This window comes from Culex pipiens, chromosome 3, assembly GCF_016801865.2.
Source record: "Culex pipiens pallens isolate TS chromosome 3, TS_CPP_V2, whole genome shotgun sequence".
NCBI lineage: Eukaryota > Metazoa > Arthropoda > Insecta > Diptera > Culicidae > Culex > Culex pipiens.
Window position 1 is genome coordinate 99,712,353 of NC_068939.1, and position 14,850 is coordinate 99,727,202.

Here is a 14,850-nt window from a genome sequence, read left to right on the forward strand (position 1 = left end):
CTTGTTTCGGTGGATGAATTGATCACAAAGCCTAAATAAGAGCCTAATTTGGCGTATTAGCAGCTGGCACAGCAGTCACAGAGTGCTTAAAACTTACCCCACTAGTTGAGTAGAATGTACGAAAAATCAGTAATTTTAAAATCATTTTTTTATAGTACAACACAGGATTTCCGCATTAACTTTTCAATAGGGCGAATACGTAGATGTAAACAAGCAGCCTATCCCTTTCTTACTCAACGTGAACTGTCACTAGAGCAAGTGGGATCGACTGTTTGTTTACATCTACAGATTCGCCATATTGAAAAGTTAATACGGATTTTCAGAAACATGTTGTATCAAAGTTTTAGTCAAAACCTGAAATAGATGATTATCAAAAATTCCGACTGATTTATTTACGTTTTTTAATGAGTTTTAACGAGCATTTCCTTAGCTTTTTACACTTGCCCCACCTCCTTTAACCGAAACTTGCTTACTGGTTAAATCCAATTAAAAAACTTAAAGGCACCCGGTCCAGTTAGTTTCACACAAATAAAAACGTTTTATGGACTAAACAATGATACAAAATGGCTTCATTGCTAGAAGATAAAATTCTTACAAAGTTTATTCAAAATCAAGATTTCCAAAAAATGCTTATTCTTAAAACTAAACACCTTTAACTTTAATCTAATTTAACATCCGGTGACTTCATATTGTTTTCCATGCAGCCGGTCCCTTTCCGCGAGATTATTTAATCTAGGTACTTGATTTTTTTCCAAGCGATTACCGCGCCCTATCGTACCTGAATTGATAATGAACTCGATGGTGGCGGCCGCGGCAACGATGAGTTAATTTTCTAAGGCAGCATAATACCGCACCGGAGGGTACTCCAGATTCAATTGCTAATTAAAAAAGTGCCGATGACTGTCTGACGGCAAAACACGGGTCTTTGATTATAAAAGCAGGGCCCCGTTGGATGGTTCTAGTCTAGTCTGGGTCGTTCGTGGTGAACGGATTGTATATTTATTGGTTTGGACTGTGACTTTTGATTTGCTCAACATGAAGTGTGGGGGTTTTGTTCTGGGGTTAGTGCTTCTTAGTCTGTCGATTTCGATGGCATTAACTGAAAGTGAGAAATTTACTTTTGATTTGTGTTTGAATGGCTTACGAAGAAACTAATTTTCAGAGAAAATCGTGTGCTATGTGGGAACGTGGTCCGTTTATAGGCCAAACCGTGGCTCGTTCAATATTGAAAATATCGAGCCTTCGCTGTGTACGCATTTGATGTACGCCTTCTTCGGGATCAATGAAGATGGAACCATTCGGATTATTGACCCGTACTTGGATTTGGAGGAAAACTGGGGCCGAGGTCACATAAAGCGGTTCAATGAGCTTAAGCTGCAGCATCCAAAGCTCAAGACGATGGCCGCCGTTGGTGGATGGAACGAACAGTCTCATCCGTTTTCTGTGGTAGCTGCTAGTCCAACCCTTCGACAGCGATTTATCAAAGACAGTATCAAATTTTGCAAGAAACACAACTTTGACGGTATCGATCTGGACTGGGAGTACCCTGGACAACGCGATGGCAACGAATTGGTTGATCGTGAAAATCATGCAACTTGGTTGGAAGAAATACGACGAGAGTGAGTGAGTTCAACAATTTTAATCGATTTTCTAATAAAACAAACCATCAACTCTAGATTTGATCGTGAAGGACTCCTCCTTTCTGCTGCAGTGGCATCGGCGGAATTTTCCGCCAGCAGATCGTACGACATTCCACGAGTTTCAGCAGCACTGCATTTCATCAACGTGATGACCTACGATATGCATGGATCGTGGGATCCCTACACAGGGTTCAATTCGCCTCTCTACTCCGGTTCTAAGGATGTGACGGACCTGCAGCAACAACTCAACGTAAATGCAAGCATCCACTATTGGATCGAGCTAGGTGCTCCGAAGGAAAAGATCGTAATGGGTATTCCTTCCTATGGGAGGACCTTCACTCTGGTAGACTCGAGCGCCAATGGAATTGGAGCGCCTGCCTCGGGTCCGGGAAAGGCCGGACAGTATTCAAGGGAAGCAGGGATGATTGGGTATAATGAGCTGTGTGAAAAGTTTCTCTCGGAAAAATGGGACATTACTTGCAATGAGCAACAGTTGGTCTGCTATGCAACCAGTGGAAATCAGTGGATCAGCTTCGAGGACGTCAAATCTGTGGCGCACAAGGTACGAATATGATTTTAGCCACTATTACTACAACGACGTCACTTCATACTTTTGATTATTCAATACAGCCAAGACTCGATTATCATTGCCATTTAGGTCGCCAACATGGATTTAAGTTTTTAAATTACTTTTTTTTTGACATATTTGAGCTCAATGACAAAAAACAAGATACTTTTTTTCGTGATTCGATTATCCGAAGTGTAATTATTTGTATTACATATTTGTGTGTAATTATAAGGGATCGAAGTAGGTGCGCGGTAGGTCGGACGCAAATTTTTCTGCTCCTGTCATTTTCATGGAGTTTTCCTTTTTTTGTATCTGTGAAATTAAAATTTGTTTTCTGACAAATTAGTTCGAACGGTTTGTGTTTGGTCATAATCTCGGTGCGCGTCAGGTGACAATGAAGGAAAATTGTTTATTTGTGCTGGAAAAGGAAGTATCCGCGTGTGTTCAAGAAAAAAAACTATCAACCGCGTGAATGCCTACATTTGCGTTACGGGCAGTTTTATGCCGGATGTGGGCCGGGTGCCGATAGCCATCAAGTCTCAATCATCTATGAAGACCCAGCGGGGAGCTGACTGAGAAGAATATCTCGGAAGGATCGCGGGAAAGTATCAAGAATCGCGAGCGGAGAAGTAAAGCAACTCAAGAATGAAGATTTGGATCAACTATGACTTCAAGATGAACATTTTGAAGCTCGTCTCAGATCTGAAATCTATGTGAACTTCAATTACAATTATTGTGAAGACACTGATGTTTGGTGAGACCTTTCCATTATAATACAAAAACACATTCATTTACACAAACATATTGACAATTCATTGAAGACAACCACGCCAACCTTATTATATACGCGGTAGGGTGTTCCCTTGGTCGTTCGCTGTGAGTTGTGGATTGCCTGCTTCTCTAATGAAGGTTCGACTGGGGGGAATGCTTATTAATTTCTCGTCGCTCCATACCCTCAGTGACGTTATGGGAACAAGGGCGTCTATGCAAAGTGTCTTCCGGCGCTTGGGGAGGGAAGAGGGTAATCATTTTGATCTATGCGCCGATATTTGTAGCACTAAAATTCGTGCAAAAAAACTTATGCACGTGGGTGTACAGATTACGGAGTAAAAGATGATCGAATTGTTCACCTAGCGCTCACATGTGTTTCGGGACCAAGTTGCCTGCGGGTATGGGGATCATACATACATACATACATACATTACATAATTGTGTGTAATTATAATTTAAAATAAGTCTTTAATGCTGGTACAAATTTTATTTAAAGTTTTTGTCTCTCCCCCTCTCTCCCCTCAATTTAAAATGCATTTCCCCAATTTGAAACTGAACAAAACTTAATAGTTCCACGGAAATCCGGATATTTTTCTGTGATTTATAAAGATGGATAGAACTATCCGGATATGTTACTGATTCTGGTACAGTATGAGTTTGTAGTTTTAGTTATACCATACATACCCAGTTTATATACTATTTTATGCTTTTAAGAAACCCAAAATAGCTGTCTCCATACTTACTGCAGTCTAGATTCGCAAAATGTTTGCAATGTTTGTGTAGACGTGAAATAAAAACGTAAAATATTCAAATGACGTCCAATTTTGGACATGTTTGAAAAAGATGAATAATTCGAAAAACATAAAAAAAAACATAAATACACTAAACAATCTTTTACAATGTTAAAAGAATCCATCAACGAAAAACAGAACCAATTAATTAAAATTCGGAATAAAGTCGATGCAAATATTCTTCAAAGTTTTTGTCCCTCGCTTTGGCCGTCGTCAAGAGGGTGAGGGTAATATATGGGTCATTTCGCCTGCACTTTGAGTGGAAATGTGAATAAAACGTATCCGACGCATGGTGTCAGGTAAACATGGGACGATGTGTTTGTTCGTTTTTTAGGTAAAATGCATCGCGTGGTAGGAAAATTCTGCAACTGCAAGCTTAAAAATAGTTTTTTTAAGAGATTTCAATTCGCCCAACATTCAAAAAGTTGATTTTTTTGAAATCATCTGAGGAACACGATGGAAAAGTTTAATTCAAAATTTAATCGCATGTATATTGAGAAAATTGCGTGTAAAGTTTTCAATTGCGCAAAATGCATCAATGTTGGATTGCAATAAATATCTGATGAAAATAACTATCAAGTTTTGCTCTATTATTATTTGTTTCCGAAATATGGCTATTTGAAAAAAGAGGTTTTTGAAAAAAATACGAAAATCGCGAAACTTTGGGGCGGTGCCAAAAAAGAAGGGGCGGTCCAATTTGGTTCAAAATCAGGATTCTTACATGTTTTGATATTATCAATAGCTCCACTAAATTTTGAGTTTGAACAGAGAAGGTGCATTTCGAGTGGTGTGCCCGTTGGCGCGAATGACCCATATTTAATATATAAAATATTAAATAACAAGCCACAATATCAACTATTCAATGCAAAAGGCATGCAAAATGCATTTTACAGTAGTACAGTTGGTTTGCAATCATTAGTTTGCGAAAAAAAACTAAACTTGAACAAAAATATCTTTTGCGAAAAAATACTTATTGCGGTACTTGTTCACTAAAACTTTTTTTTGCAATTCCGTCGTGAAACTACTTACTTTTCCTGTAATTCTTGAACGACGAAATAGCCTACTTTTCTGTACCAAAAATAACAGAATCGAATAGCAACACTTTTCAAAACAAATGCTGAAAAGTTCTACTTTTCAGCACTGAAATGGGTGCTGAAAAGTTGAACTTTTCAGCACTTGTTTCGAAAAGTAACACTTTTCAACATTTTTTTGATTTAAACGATTTATTGACAAAATACATGAAAATTCGACTTAAAATTTCACTCAATGGGTGTTTTTCGAAATTGCAAAAAATGTTGTATGGAACTCGTTGCAAAACTTGATTTTTTCAGCACTCGTCGTATTTATCCAACTCGGTGAACCTCGTTGGATAAATGTACGACTCGTGCTGAAAAAATCCTCTTTTTGCAACTTGTTGCATAAACTACTATTTTAGATCTAACATGTGTAAAACGTTAATTAACGCAGGGGAATGCATTTTATAACTATTTTCAGCTAAGGCTGGTACACTTATTTCTAAAAGTTTTTGTCAATCAAGAGTGGGTCGAATGGGGTTAATTAGGCCTCAAATGACTTTTGATAAGTTCTTTGGACATTTTTATTATTTTCGTGATCTGCCTTATTTTTTAATCGAAGGAATAAAACAAACAAGAACAGTTAAACAATCTTATTAAATTTAAATTGTTTCTCGCCACATTCTAGATGGACTACTTCTCCCAAATGAACCTCGGCGGCGTAATGGTTTGGTCGCTGGAAACAGACGATTTCCATGGCATTTGTCACGATTCGCGATACGCGCTAATGAGCGTCATTTACGAGCACATTTACGGACAATCACCACCGTTGAACAACACGACCACTGTCACTCCTCCTCCATCAGGTTCCACCCCAACTCCTCCTGACGGCTGTTCACCAGAGGGCGTGTTCCCGAACGAAGAAGTCTGCGACAAGTACTTCATCTGTGACTCCAACGGACGTCGGTTCGATTTTTCCTGTCCGGCCGGATTGCTGTTTGACCCCGTGCTTGCTCTTTGCAACTGGCCCCATCTGGTTGATTGTGATTTGTGAATTAATCGATTCTTTGTGTTCTATTTGAAATAAAAATACATTTTATTTAAAGCTTCTCGCATAGCAGAGCATATTTTAACTGATTATTAAAAAAATATCCGAGGCATAAATTGGAAAATTACAGCGTAAAAAATGTCAAAATGTTTCGAAAGCTGGCCCCAATTGGCCCCTTATGCCTCGAAACAAACAGTCTAACATTTAACATTTGGACTAATTACTCTATCCGGACGTTGCGCCGTCGAGAGCGCCGTTTGAGCTCTTTGGAAACTGGCCGCAGCAGCAGCAACAGGGCAAGAATATCCGACGCAATCAACATGTAGAACACGTTCTGCCATCCTGACGACGAAACCAGGCCGGCGACCAGGGGACCAACGGCGGCACCTTCAAGTGTAATTAAAATGTTGGTTAAAATAAATACATTTATGACAAAATAAAACATTTCTTACCAATGGAACCAGTTCCATCGATTATAGCTGTCACCGTAGCTAACGCCTTTCCATTCCCGTTCAGCGAACTGTGTTGGCCTGCAAAAAGTTGTTAGGTTTAGAATAAGATATTGAACTAATCCCGCAAGTCTTACCTAGTTCAGCACTAACAGAAGTAGTGATAAGAGCGTACGGCCCGTTCACCAGCACTCCGGCCACAAACAGCAGACAGATGTTGAACGATAACGAGAGGGCACCCCATTGTTGATAAAGCAGCAACTAGAAAATTAAACCCGATTTTAGTCCTTATTGCCAAGCTCAACCACAAATGCCAGATACCGAAGGAGCGGCCAACGCAAGCATCACCGTGCAGGTCGTGGCGGACATTCCGGTGTAGTCGGACAGCAGGCCGGCCGCGATGGCGCCAACGATGCCACCGATATCGAACAGCGTCGATAAATCTGCACTCAGTTCGGCGCTCAGCGTGGCTGGAGCGATGGAAATCGGGAAAAGCATTAGAAAAAAAAAAGTTCAATTATTAAATTTAAATCACGTTGCACGTAAGGGAGCGTTCTATCCATGTCCATGAAAATCCACTCTAACATTCAATTCTTTAATACTCACTTGAAGCCTGAATGTACAACGGCAGCCAGTAGAGGAATGTGTAGCTGACCAGTTTGGAGAAAAACAGACAGAGGGAAAATTCAATCACACCCGGAATTTTGATGGCTCCCATAAATCCGATCGCGTCGTCTTCCACCGGCTCCCGATTAATACTGCCAATAATCGGTGTGCGTTCATCAACGTCCTACAAAGAAGAGGGTACAATTTGTTAAGGGTTAATGCAGTCGAAAATGTAATATTTCAAATTCTGCTCTACTCAACATTAAACTACATTGACCGAACATAATAAAACATGCACTTACTACATTAGAATAGAAGCTGCCGTGTAAGCTTCTTAGGGAAGGGTTAACCTAAGGGTTGTATTAAACACATGCAAATAAACAAACAAAGCTAGATAAAATTAGAGTTTAAATAAGCTGCGAATACCATACCTGTTCACTTCTAGTGTCAATAAGGTCCTCAGGATCCGAATTACCACCCGCATCAGCCGTTCTACCGTCGTCCAGTCGTCTATAACCAGCTCGACGATCGCCAACCTTCTCCTGGCAGTCCACGATCTCCGGTCGATCGACCAGGAACAAAAACATAACAAACCCAAACACCCCCATCAGAAAGCCGGGCACGATAAACGACATCGACCAGTCACGTTCCACGTAATGAGCAGCAATCAACGATCCCAAGATGTTCCCAATGGAAGTGTGACTGTTCCAGATGCCAAAGATCAACCCCCGTTTTGCTTTTCCAAACCATCGGCTTACGATGGTCACAACGCTCGGCCATCCCGTCGTTTGGAACATCCCGGCCATGGCTTGAACAAACACAAAGTACATCAACGAGTGCACGTCGTACACCTTAGCCACTCCAAACAGGTAGCAGAATATTCCGGAAAACAGCATTCCCAGCGCCAAAAAGTATCGCAGGGAGACGCGTTCCGCAATGAAACCCGAAAAGAACATCGCAATGGCATAGCTGAATAAAAACGACGAATCCAGCGTGCCCAGCAGGGCTGCCGAGTCCGGTCCGTCGAAGGGCGGATAGTCACACCAGGTGCTATCACCGCCCGGCACATCATCCCCGTTGTTGATAAACTCCGGCGGCAGCTGCACCCCGGAACAGTTCCGATGGAGTACGGATTTGACCACCGAGATCGGTTTCCGTGTCATGTGGTAGCACATGTACGCCAGGTAGGTCAGCGTGAGCACCGAGCATTTGAACCTGAAAGCAGAGACAATTGTTATCGCACAATCACGGAGCAAAAACGTGATTTTGATCCTGCTGTGGACGTCTCACATGAGGCTACCCGAGAGTAAATATCCGATGCAGGTGAGATTTTATGACGAGGAAGATAAAATGAGAGAGCAGGGAAATTTACGATCTTAGCGATGCAATCCTAACATCTTGCATCATGTTTTAAATCTCATTATTTGGTCTTTTACCTCAAATGGTTCATAATCTTGCAAAATATATAATACAATAGCAAAACCACGCAGTCGGAGAAATTATCATGTCATAAAATAGGCTGAAATAAAAATATTTTCAATTTTTATTAGATTTTGAGATTTTAGGGTTTTTTGCCCAATTTATATTCGAATTAGCCTAAAATATAGCAAAAAGCTTCAACAACAATTTACAACATATCGTCGCCGTCGTGCTAACTTGTCGTACGTGCATTTTGGGCCAAATTGAGTTAAGAACGCCATTTTGTGCAGCTCACAATGCCTCACCTTTTGACCTTCACAGATCCCCAAAATTCGATTTCAATCCTGAGATATTCAACGAAACCTGAAAAAACTCCGTACATTTTTATCACTTTACATATGCAAGTCGTTTCAGTCTTGTCGTGCTATCTTGTAACTCCCTGAAAATTGATGTAAGTGCGACAACTGGCCAAAGGGATTTCAGGACAGAACGCGTTTGACGCACGTACAAGTTAAACTACCGTAAACATTTGTAATTATAACTCGGGACCCCAGCAACCAACTTCAACCAAACTTCGGGACAATGCACAAAATGGCAAAAAAAAAACGCGTTTTCTTTCGGATCGTCGAAATGGCGGGTGCAACAAGATAGCACGAAGACGTCGATATTTACAATACAATATATCAGGCTAATTCCACGAACAAATGAGCGAAAAAAATCGTGTGCTCACCTTCAAATTTGACTTTTAATAAACCTTCAAATCTAAAACTATCATAGAAATAGCGAGTATTTTTATTTCAGTGAATTATTCAGAAAGCTCGTCAGAAAGTTGAGATAATCACAAGACGGGTTTGGCTACGTGTTAAATTTTCACGAAAAAACTGGGTTTCCTAAGATTTCTAGGCCATTGTACTGGATTTTTTTTATTTATTTGAAAGGGCGCGCGAATTTGAACCAAACTGCAACAATAACTTAAAAGTGATTAAAATGCATATTGGACAATTATACGAACAGGGACACACAAATGGCTTAAATGAGCAAAGGATACAAGTTTGCAAAGTTCCATTGAAATCGAACAGGGTCGAGTAAAGAAGAACATGGAAAATTTATGTTTTGGGCTGAACTGCCCTTTAATGAATTAAAGCGACCATTTTTTTTTTATCTAATTTTTTTCATTCTTTGATAAGAATAAATTCTAGATAATGACAATACATTCTTTTCGCAGCTGTTCCCAAATGAAACAAACAGTAATATTGTTGCAAATTACTATTTTCTCGCTCAACTACCATGAAGAAAAATTTCAAACATTAGCTGACATTAGCTTGAAGAAAAAACCATAATCGACAAAGTTTTAGAAGACAATAATACCATTGACAAATTCAGTGGAAGTGAGAGAACATGTTCGCCGTCATAGCTGTTTCTGAGTTTGGTACCGCAAAACGTGTGCATCTGTTTGGACATAGTTGGACATTAGGGTGCCCAGAAAAAATGACCCCCTGCTCCACAAACGGAAAACGGTTTTTGGGATATTTTAAGCATCTGTGCAAATTTGGAACAAAACTGGTTGAGCTTAACCCATTGATACCCGAGCCTAAAGTTGGTGAAAAAAAATGTTTTTCATACAAAAATTACTTTTTTAAATCGCTAATAACTTTTCAGGATCAAGTTTTACAGCTTTGGTATTTTCCACAAAAATGTAGAGCAAGATGAATCTCACTTTTGGTAATATTTGGATGGAAGGTTTCCATACATTTTTCGATTTCTCCCATACAAACTTTATGCCGAGTATTAATGGGTAATTGTTGACCGATTTTGCTCATATTTGGCCTAGAGTCCTAAAGTAGCTCAAGGAACAATATTCAGCTTGTGGAGCAAGGTTTTCAGAAAAAGTTCCATATTCTGGGCACCCTATTCGACATGAATTGAACATTTTGATATCATTTTTTAAATAACCTTAAATAAACAAAACATTAAAATGCAGAAATCTGATTATGATTGAAAAAAGTGATTGAATAAAATATCTTAGCTACATTTTTTTGACCGAGCCACGTAGCCCAGTGGTAACGCTTCCGCCTCCTAAGCGGTAGATCGGGGTTCACATCCCGGCTCGGACCAACACAAATGTTGATCTTTTCCCTTCTGGAATCGATTGCTTAGTAAAGGGAAGGTAGTGTATCGTCACAAACTGGACCTTATCACGACACCTTAGGGAGGCGACCTATGGAATGTTAACATTAACCTTAACATGTTAACATTAAGTAGAGAATGAAATTGCCACTGAATCCGCTTTGTAAATGCCGGCCCCGAAACTCTTCAAGGGTGTTCCCCTCAGGAACTGGGAAAGATTTACTTTTTTTTTACTACATTTATTTTCGATTCCGTTGAAGATATTTGGATAATAACATTTTAAGAGCCTATCAAAACACTTCCCAAATTCCGGTATTTTGAAACGGTTCAACTTAAGCGATAATCTATTCTATTAGTTATATTTCAAAACATTGTCAACTGAGGAAATTTTAATCAATTCACAATTCGTCACTACTCGCAGGCATGTTGTTCAATGTCAAGAACATCACAACCCATAACATCACCAGTGAAGGTGTTATCAGCAAATGTTTGAAATGCAAAAAAAAAGAATCTCATTCCAAATCGAGCATTGACTTGCTCGTTCCAAGTTATCATCATCGCCAGCACCAACGAAGTGGGAGAACTAAACAAAAAAAAGGCTAAAAAGTATTACTCACCAGAGCAGCCGATTGATCTGCCATCGTGGACAAAGCTTGCCGCTGATGGCAGAAACAATTCGAATACCAAGCGGGGCATCTGGATAGCTGGTGCTCATGATTCTTCTGCCGGAACGAAACAGCAACATCAACGCGTTGCAGATGCACTTCCAGGGCAGTTTTTCTCCCCTTCGACGTCAGCCGAATCGAAGAGAAGAAGTTTGTTCAGCTGCGGGACAAAGAGCTCGGTTCAGGGTCGGCAAGGCAAAATGTGTCTTCTCAGGTATAACTCACAATTATAATTCCGCAAGTTTAAGCTAGTAAAGCTTCATTTTGAACAATCTATTCGTTTCACACGGTTATTTTTTCGATCGTCATCAAGTGAAAATTCGGAGAACCAAGAACGAAACACTGCCACACACAGACTAATAATGCGGGGCCCTTAGTTTTGAGCAAAAACTTGGTGAGCTGCTTGTTATCTGGTTCAAGTGAACACAGAAAATGACACATACGTCAGTGCAGTATCTGCAGTTTCTGTTTTGCACAGTGTGTAAAGTAGAGTAGTCAATAACATAAACCATGAAAACATCTCAGGTAGCATTGGAAGTGGTATGAGTGAGATCAGTTGACAATGTAACTCACCAATATTGCTTAACTTGCCTTAATATGGGAAGAGCTCCTATTATTGTTATCAAAATTTAGATTTCAATTTGCCGAAAAAAAAACACCCTTTGAGATTGTTTCCCCGCTAACATTCAAGCGGCCGTCAAAATAAGTGTCAGACTACAAAACAGTATCAAAAAGTATTACTTTTCGAAACAAGTATTCGAAAGGATTCTGAGATTCAGTACTGTTGTTTTTAGCGATAAAAAGAATCCGTTTTGTCATTCGAGATTAAATTTATCTTCTAAAAGGCATGTTGATAAATTTATAGAGTTCACAGAACGATTATTTCGTTTTTGCTTTACAGATCCGAACAGTAATACTTTTCGGGCTGAAAAATTCTTCTTTTCTGCACTGAAATAGGTGCTGCAATGTTAAATTTTTCAGCACAAGTATCGGAAAGTAATACTTTTCAGTATTTTTTATTTGAACGGAAAATTAATTAATCAATTAATCGATCCAAATCTAAGTACGTTTTGATCGAAGTAGCCGTGCGCTAGATCGGATGTGAAAATTTTACGGTGCTAAAAATTGTGACAGCTCTTGCATTTCCCGATTAATTCCCTTAAAACGATTTACTTCCATTCGTGTTAAACTACGACAATTCTGTCCACATTTTTTGGTGATGGCAAGTACCAGTGATTGCCAAATATGCTCGAGACCAAGTTGAAAAAGCAAGAAAGGCAGGATCGCCAGTTCATCAGTTGGTTGTAATCATGAAGATGCCATCGTTCCTGTCCCAGATGCTCTTCCAGCAGCTAGAATTTACCGTCCGTGATTAGCTGATCAAGTCCAAAATTCTCAGAAGAATTGCGAATCAAGTGGTATTTTTTTGATACGTTTGAATACAGCTTGAGCTGTAGAATCCTAATTTGGTGATATCATTCCTTTTCATTAATCATTATTTACCAGATGATTTGTCCCTTATAAATACGATATTATATTCTATTAATCAAATGATATATTCCTATAACCCTTCCCTTCCTCCAAACCCAATTTCCCCCCCCCCTTCTTCCCTCTCGCCCTCACCCCATAAAAATATTATTATGCCAAATTTACACTAACACACCCAGCCACAACTGATCCGGAGCGTTTGGTACGGTATGTCCACGCATCCTTCCTCCCCTGTTGATTCTGTGAACTTTGCTCCGTTCACAGAATCTGTCTCTGCGGTTAATGCAACGCAGTAGGCCTGGCCGCTTTAATTTTTGATATAAATCTTCGGGGTTACTCAAGTGTACTGCAATAATTAATATTGACAAGAAAGAACTTGGGGCGTAATCTAACCACAAGTTCTTCCAGGATGCTTTCTTCGGACTGGCTGCGCTTGTGTTCAATTAGATTAGATTAGATAAATCGATCCAAATCTAAGTACCCCCCTGTACTGCCTTCTGAAATTAAAGATTGGCATAAATTACAAATGCCAAATTCTCACTCATTCTGACCACGGGAAACCCTTTCTGTATGTTCTTGAAGTTTGTATGGGAAAAATCGTCAAAATTTTTGGAGCAACTGTTTTAGATTTTGTTGATAAGGCTAATTCGGCAAATTCATTGAAGGTCGCTAAATTTTCAGAAGCAGGGGTATGAGTTGTGATTTTTTGTGAAACTTAATCCTAACGGGTAACTCCAGTTTTTTTTTCATCCAGATTGTTTAGAAACCTCTGTATTTATAACAAATCTTGAGATATGTAAATTTTGGTTTACGTTTCTAATCCGCAATAGGCTTGTAGGTTAGATAATTTGGCAGGTATTTTTACAGTTACTACAGACAAAATAACAATGTTGGTCTTCAATTCACGATAACTTGTGAAGGTATGCAACACTGTTGAAAAATCCTGCTTAGTTACAAAATCTTGATATTTTAAAATAACATGCCTTGAAATTTTTTTTGAGTTAGGTAAAGAAAATTACAGAAATAAAACTATTTCTCAAAAGACTAATTTTAAGGAAAAATTTTTTCACGGATATCAAACAGAGGTGGTTTAGTATGAGTTGACACAGAATGACTCATCAATGTTTTACAAACCTCTAAAGCAAATCTACGCAAAATTCAGTGCCTTCAGTCGTTGAAATCAACGACGTTAAAATCAACGCTGTCGTTGATCGTTGATATATATGATCGTATCTTAGAGAACATTTAAATTAGCAATTTAAACTTAATTTTAGAACTCAATTATTGAAAAGTTTTATCTTTAATTCCAGTGCTTTCAGAAAGGTCCCAACCAGCCAATCATTGACAGAATTTACATTCTCTGACTAAATATGAAATATAAAGATGTTCAAAACACTATCACAAAACTGAATTGGCCACATTGATCATGTTACCGAAACCCGATTAACCCGACACAGCAACCGAGAAAGTTGTTGTCTTTCTCTTCCAAAATCGTTGAATGGGTTTTAATTTTTGCAAAAAAAATCTTTTAAACACAGTTCAATTTAATAGTCAATCCTTTTGTAGGCACAGGTTTAGAGGATGAATAAAAATGTATGCCGACAGTTCCAGTAGTTTTTTAGATACTGCAATGTTTTTAACGTAAATCTCAGTGCACCACACTTTAAAGCCACCTTTTAGAACCTGTATGAAGGTTTGAAGACAATTTTATCCCGAAGCGTTTCAAACAGCTATGCTCTAGCTATTTTGAAGAGCTCTTGTAAAACTCCTTGGGTATCATGCACCTCCATTTAAATGACTAGTTTTATGGAGACGCATGGTTCTTTATGTATCAATCGCGGTAGCGAAGAAGCCGCCATCTTGGAAGTTCAGATAACAAACACTCAGAATCAGTATTATTCATATTACTTTGGTAACACGAAGTGTGTTATCCTGGTTAAACTCAAAAGTCCCATGCAAATGTGTAAAACCAAACTGAAAAATGTGTAATGCCGATTCACAGTGTACGGGCGCACTGTTTGATCGACCAAAAGAAAAAAAAGCAAAAAAAGGTAAACAGAAAAATCACTTTTTTCGATATGAATTTTCAGCCAATATTGGGATGGAATCTCCAAGGATATGATAGAATTTGCCATCAGCAACACAATTCACGTGTTTTTTCAGGTATTTATCGATTGAATTGCGGGAAATTTGAATATCAAAAACCCAAACAATGATTTGTTATGGGCTACCATTTGACAGCTAGTGCTTTTGTTGTGGGCTCTC

At 39.0% G+C, this 14,850-nt stretch overlaps 2 protein-coding genes across 3 annotated transcripts; one reads left to right on the forward strand and one right to left on the reverse strand.

Annotated features, from left to right (window-relative positions):
• The first annotated feature begins 950 nt into the window (after positions 1–950).
• On the forward strand, positions 951–5,908 carry LOC120421911 (chitinase-3-like protein 1). The gene is made up of 4 exons (XM_039585213.2): positions 951–1,105; positions 1,163–1,619; positions 1,677–2,202; positions 5,472–5,908. The coding sequence occupies exons 1-4, from the start codon at positions 1,036–1,038 to the stop codon at positions 5,835–5,837; spliced, it is 1,419 nt and encodes a 472-aa protein (XP_039441147.1). The 5' UTR covers positions 951–1,035; the 3' UTR covers positions 5,838–5,908.
• Positions 5,878–11,512, reverse strand: LOC120421909 (glucose-6-phosphate exchanger SLC37A2). 2 transcript variants are annotated; one of them, XM_039585210.2, is made up of 9 exons: positions 11,323–11,512; positions 11,050–11,257; positions 7,318–8,101; positions 7,189–7,236; positions 6,887–7,070; positions 6,602–6,750; positions 6,418–6,541; positions 6,284–6,361; positions 5,878–6,218 (listed from the first exon to the last, which is right to left on the reverse strand). In XM_039585210.2, exons 2-9 carry the CDS (start codon positions 11,175–11,177, stop codon positions 6,052–6,054), a joined length of 1,662 nt encoding a protein of 553 aa, XP_039441144.1. In that variant the 5' UTR covers positions 11,178–11,257; positions 11,323–11,512; the 3' UTR covers positions 5,878–6,051. The 2 variants fall into 2 exon arrangements, with proteins under 2 accessions (XP_039441144.1, XP_052566207.1); XM_052710247.1 differs by lacking the exon at positions 7,189–7,236 and having other exon boundaries at positions 11,323–11,511.
• Between the last annotated feature and the right edge of the window lie 3,338 nt (positions 11,513–14,850).

Bases quoted from the DNA above. Each gene is read 5' to 3' on its own strand.
- LOC120421911 (XM_039585213.2), top strand. From the start codon at position 1,036: ATGAAGTGTGGGGGTTTTGTTCTGGGGTTAGTGCTTCTTAGTCTGTCG. The intron at 1,106-1,162 runs GTGAGAAATTTA...ACTAATTTTCAG, and splicing joins TTCGATGGCATTAACTGAAA to AGAAAATCGTGTGCTATGTG. The intron at 1,620-1,676 runs GTGAGTGAGTTC...CATCAACTCTAG, and splicing joins TTGGAAGAAATACGACGAGA to ATTTGATCGTGAAGGACTCC.
- LOC120421909 (XM_039585210.2), bottom strand. From the start codon at position 11,177: ATGTTGCTGTTTCGTTCCGGCAGAAGAATCATGAGCACCAGCTATCCA. The intron at 7,071-7,188 runs GTAAGTGCATGT...TCTTCTTTGTAG, and splicing joins GCAGCTTCTATTCTAATGTA to GACGTTGATGAACGCACACC. The intron at 6,542-6,601 runs GTATCTGGCATT...TTAATTTTCTAG, and splicing joins TTGCGTTGGCCGCTCCTTCG to TTGCTGCTTTATCAACAATG.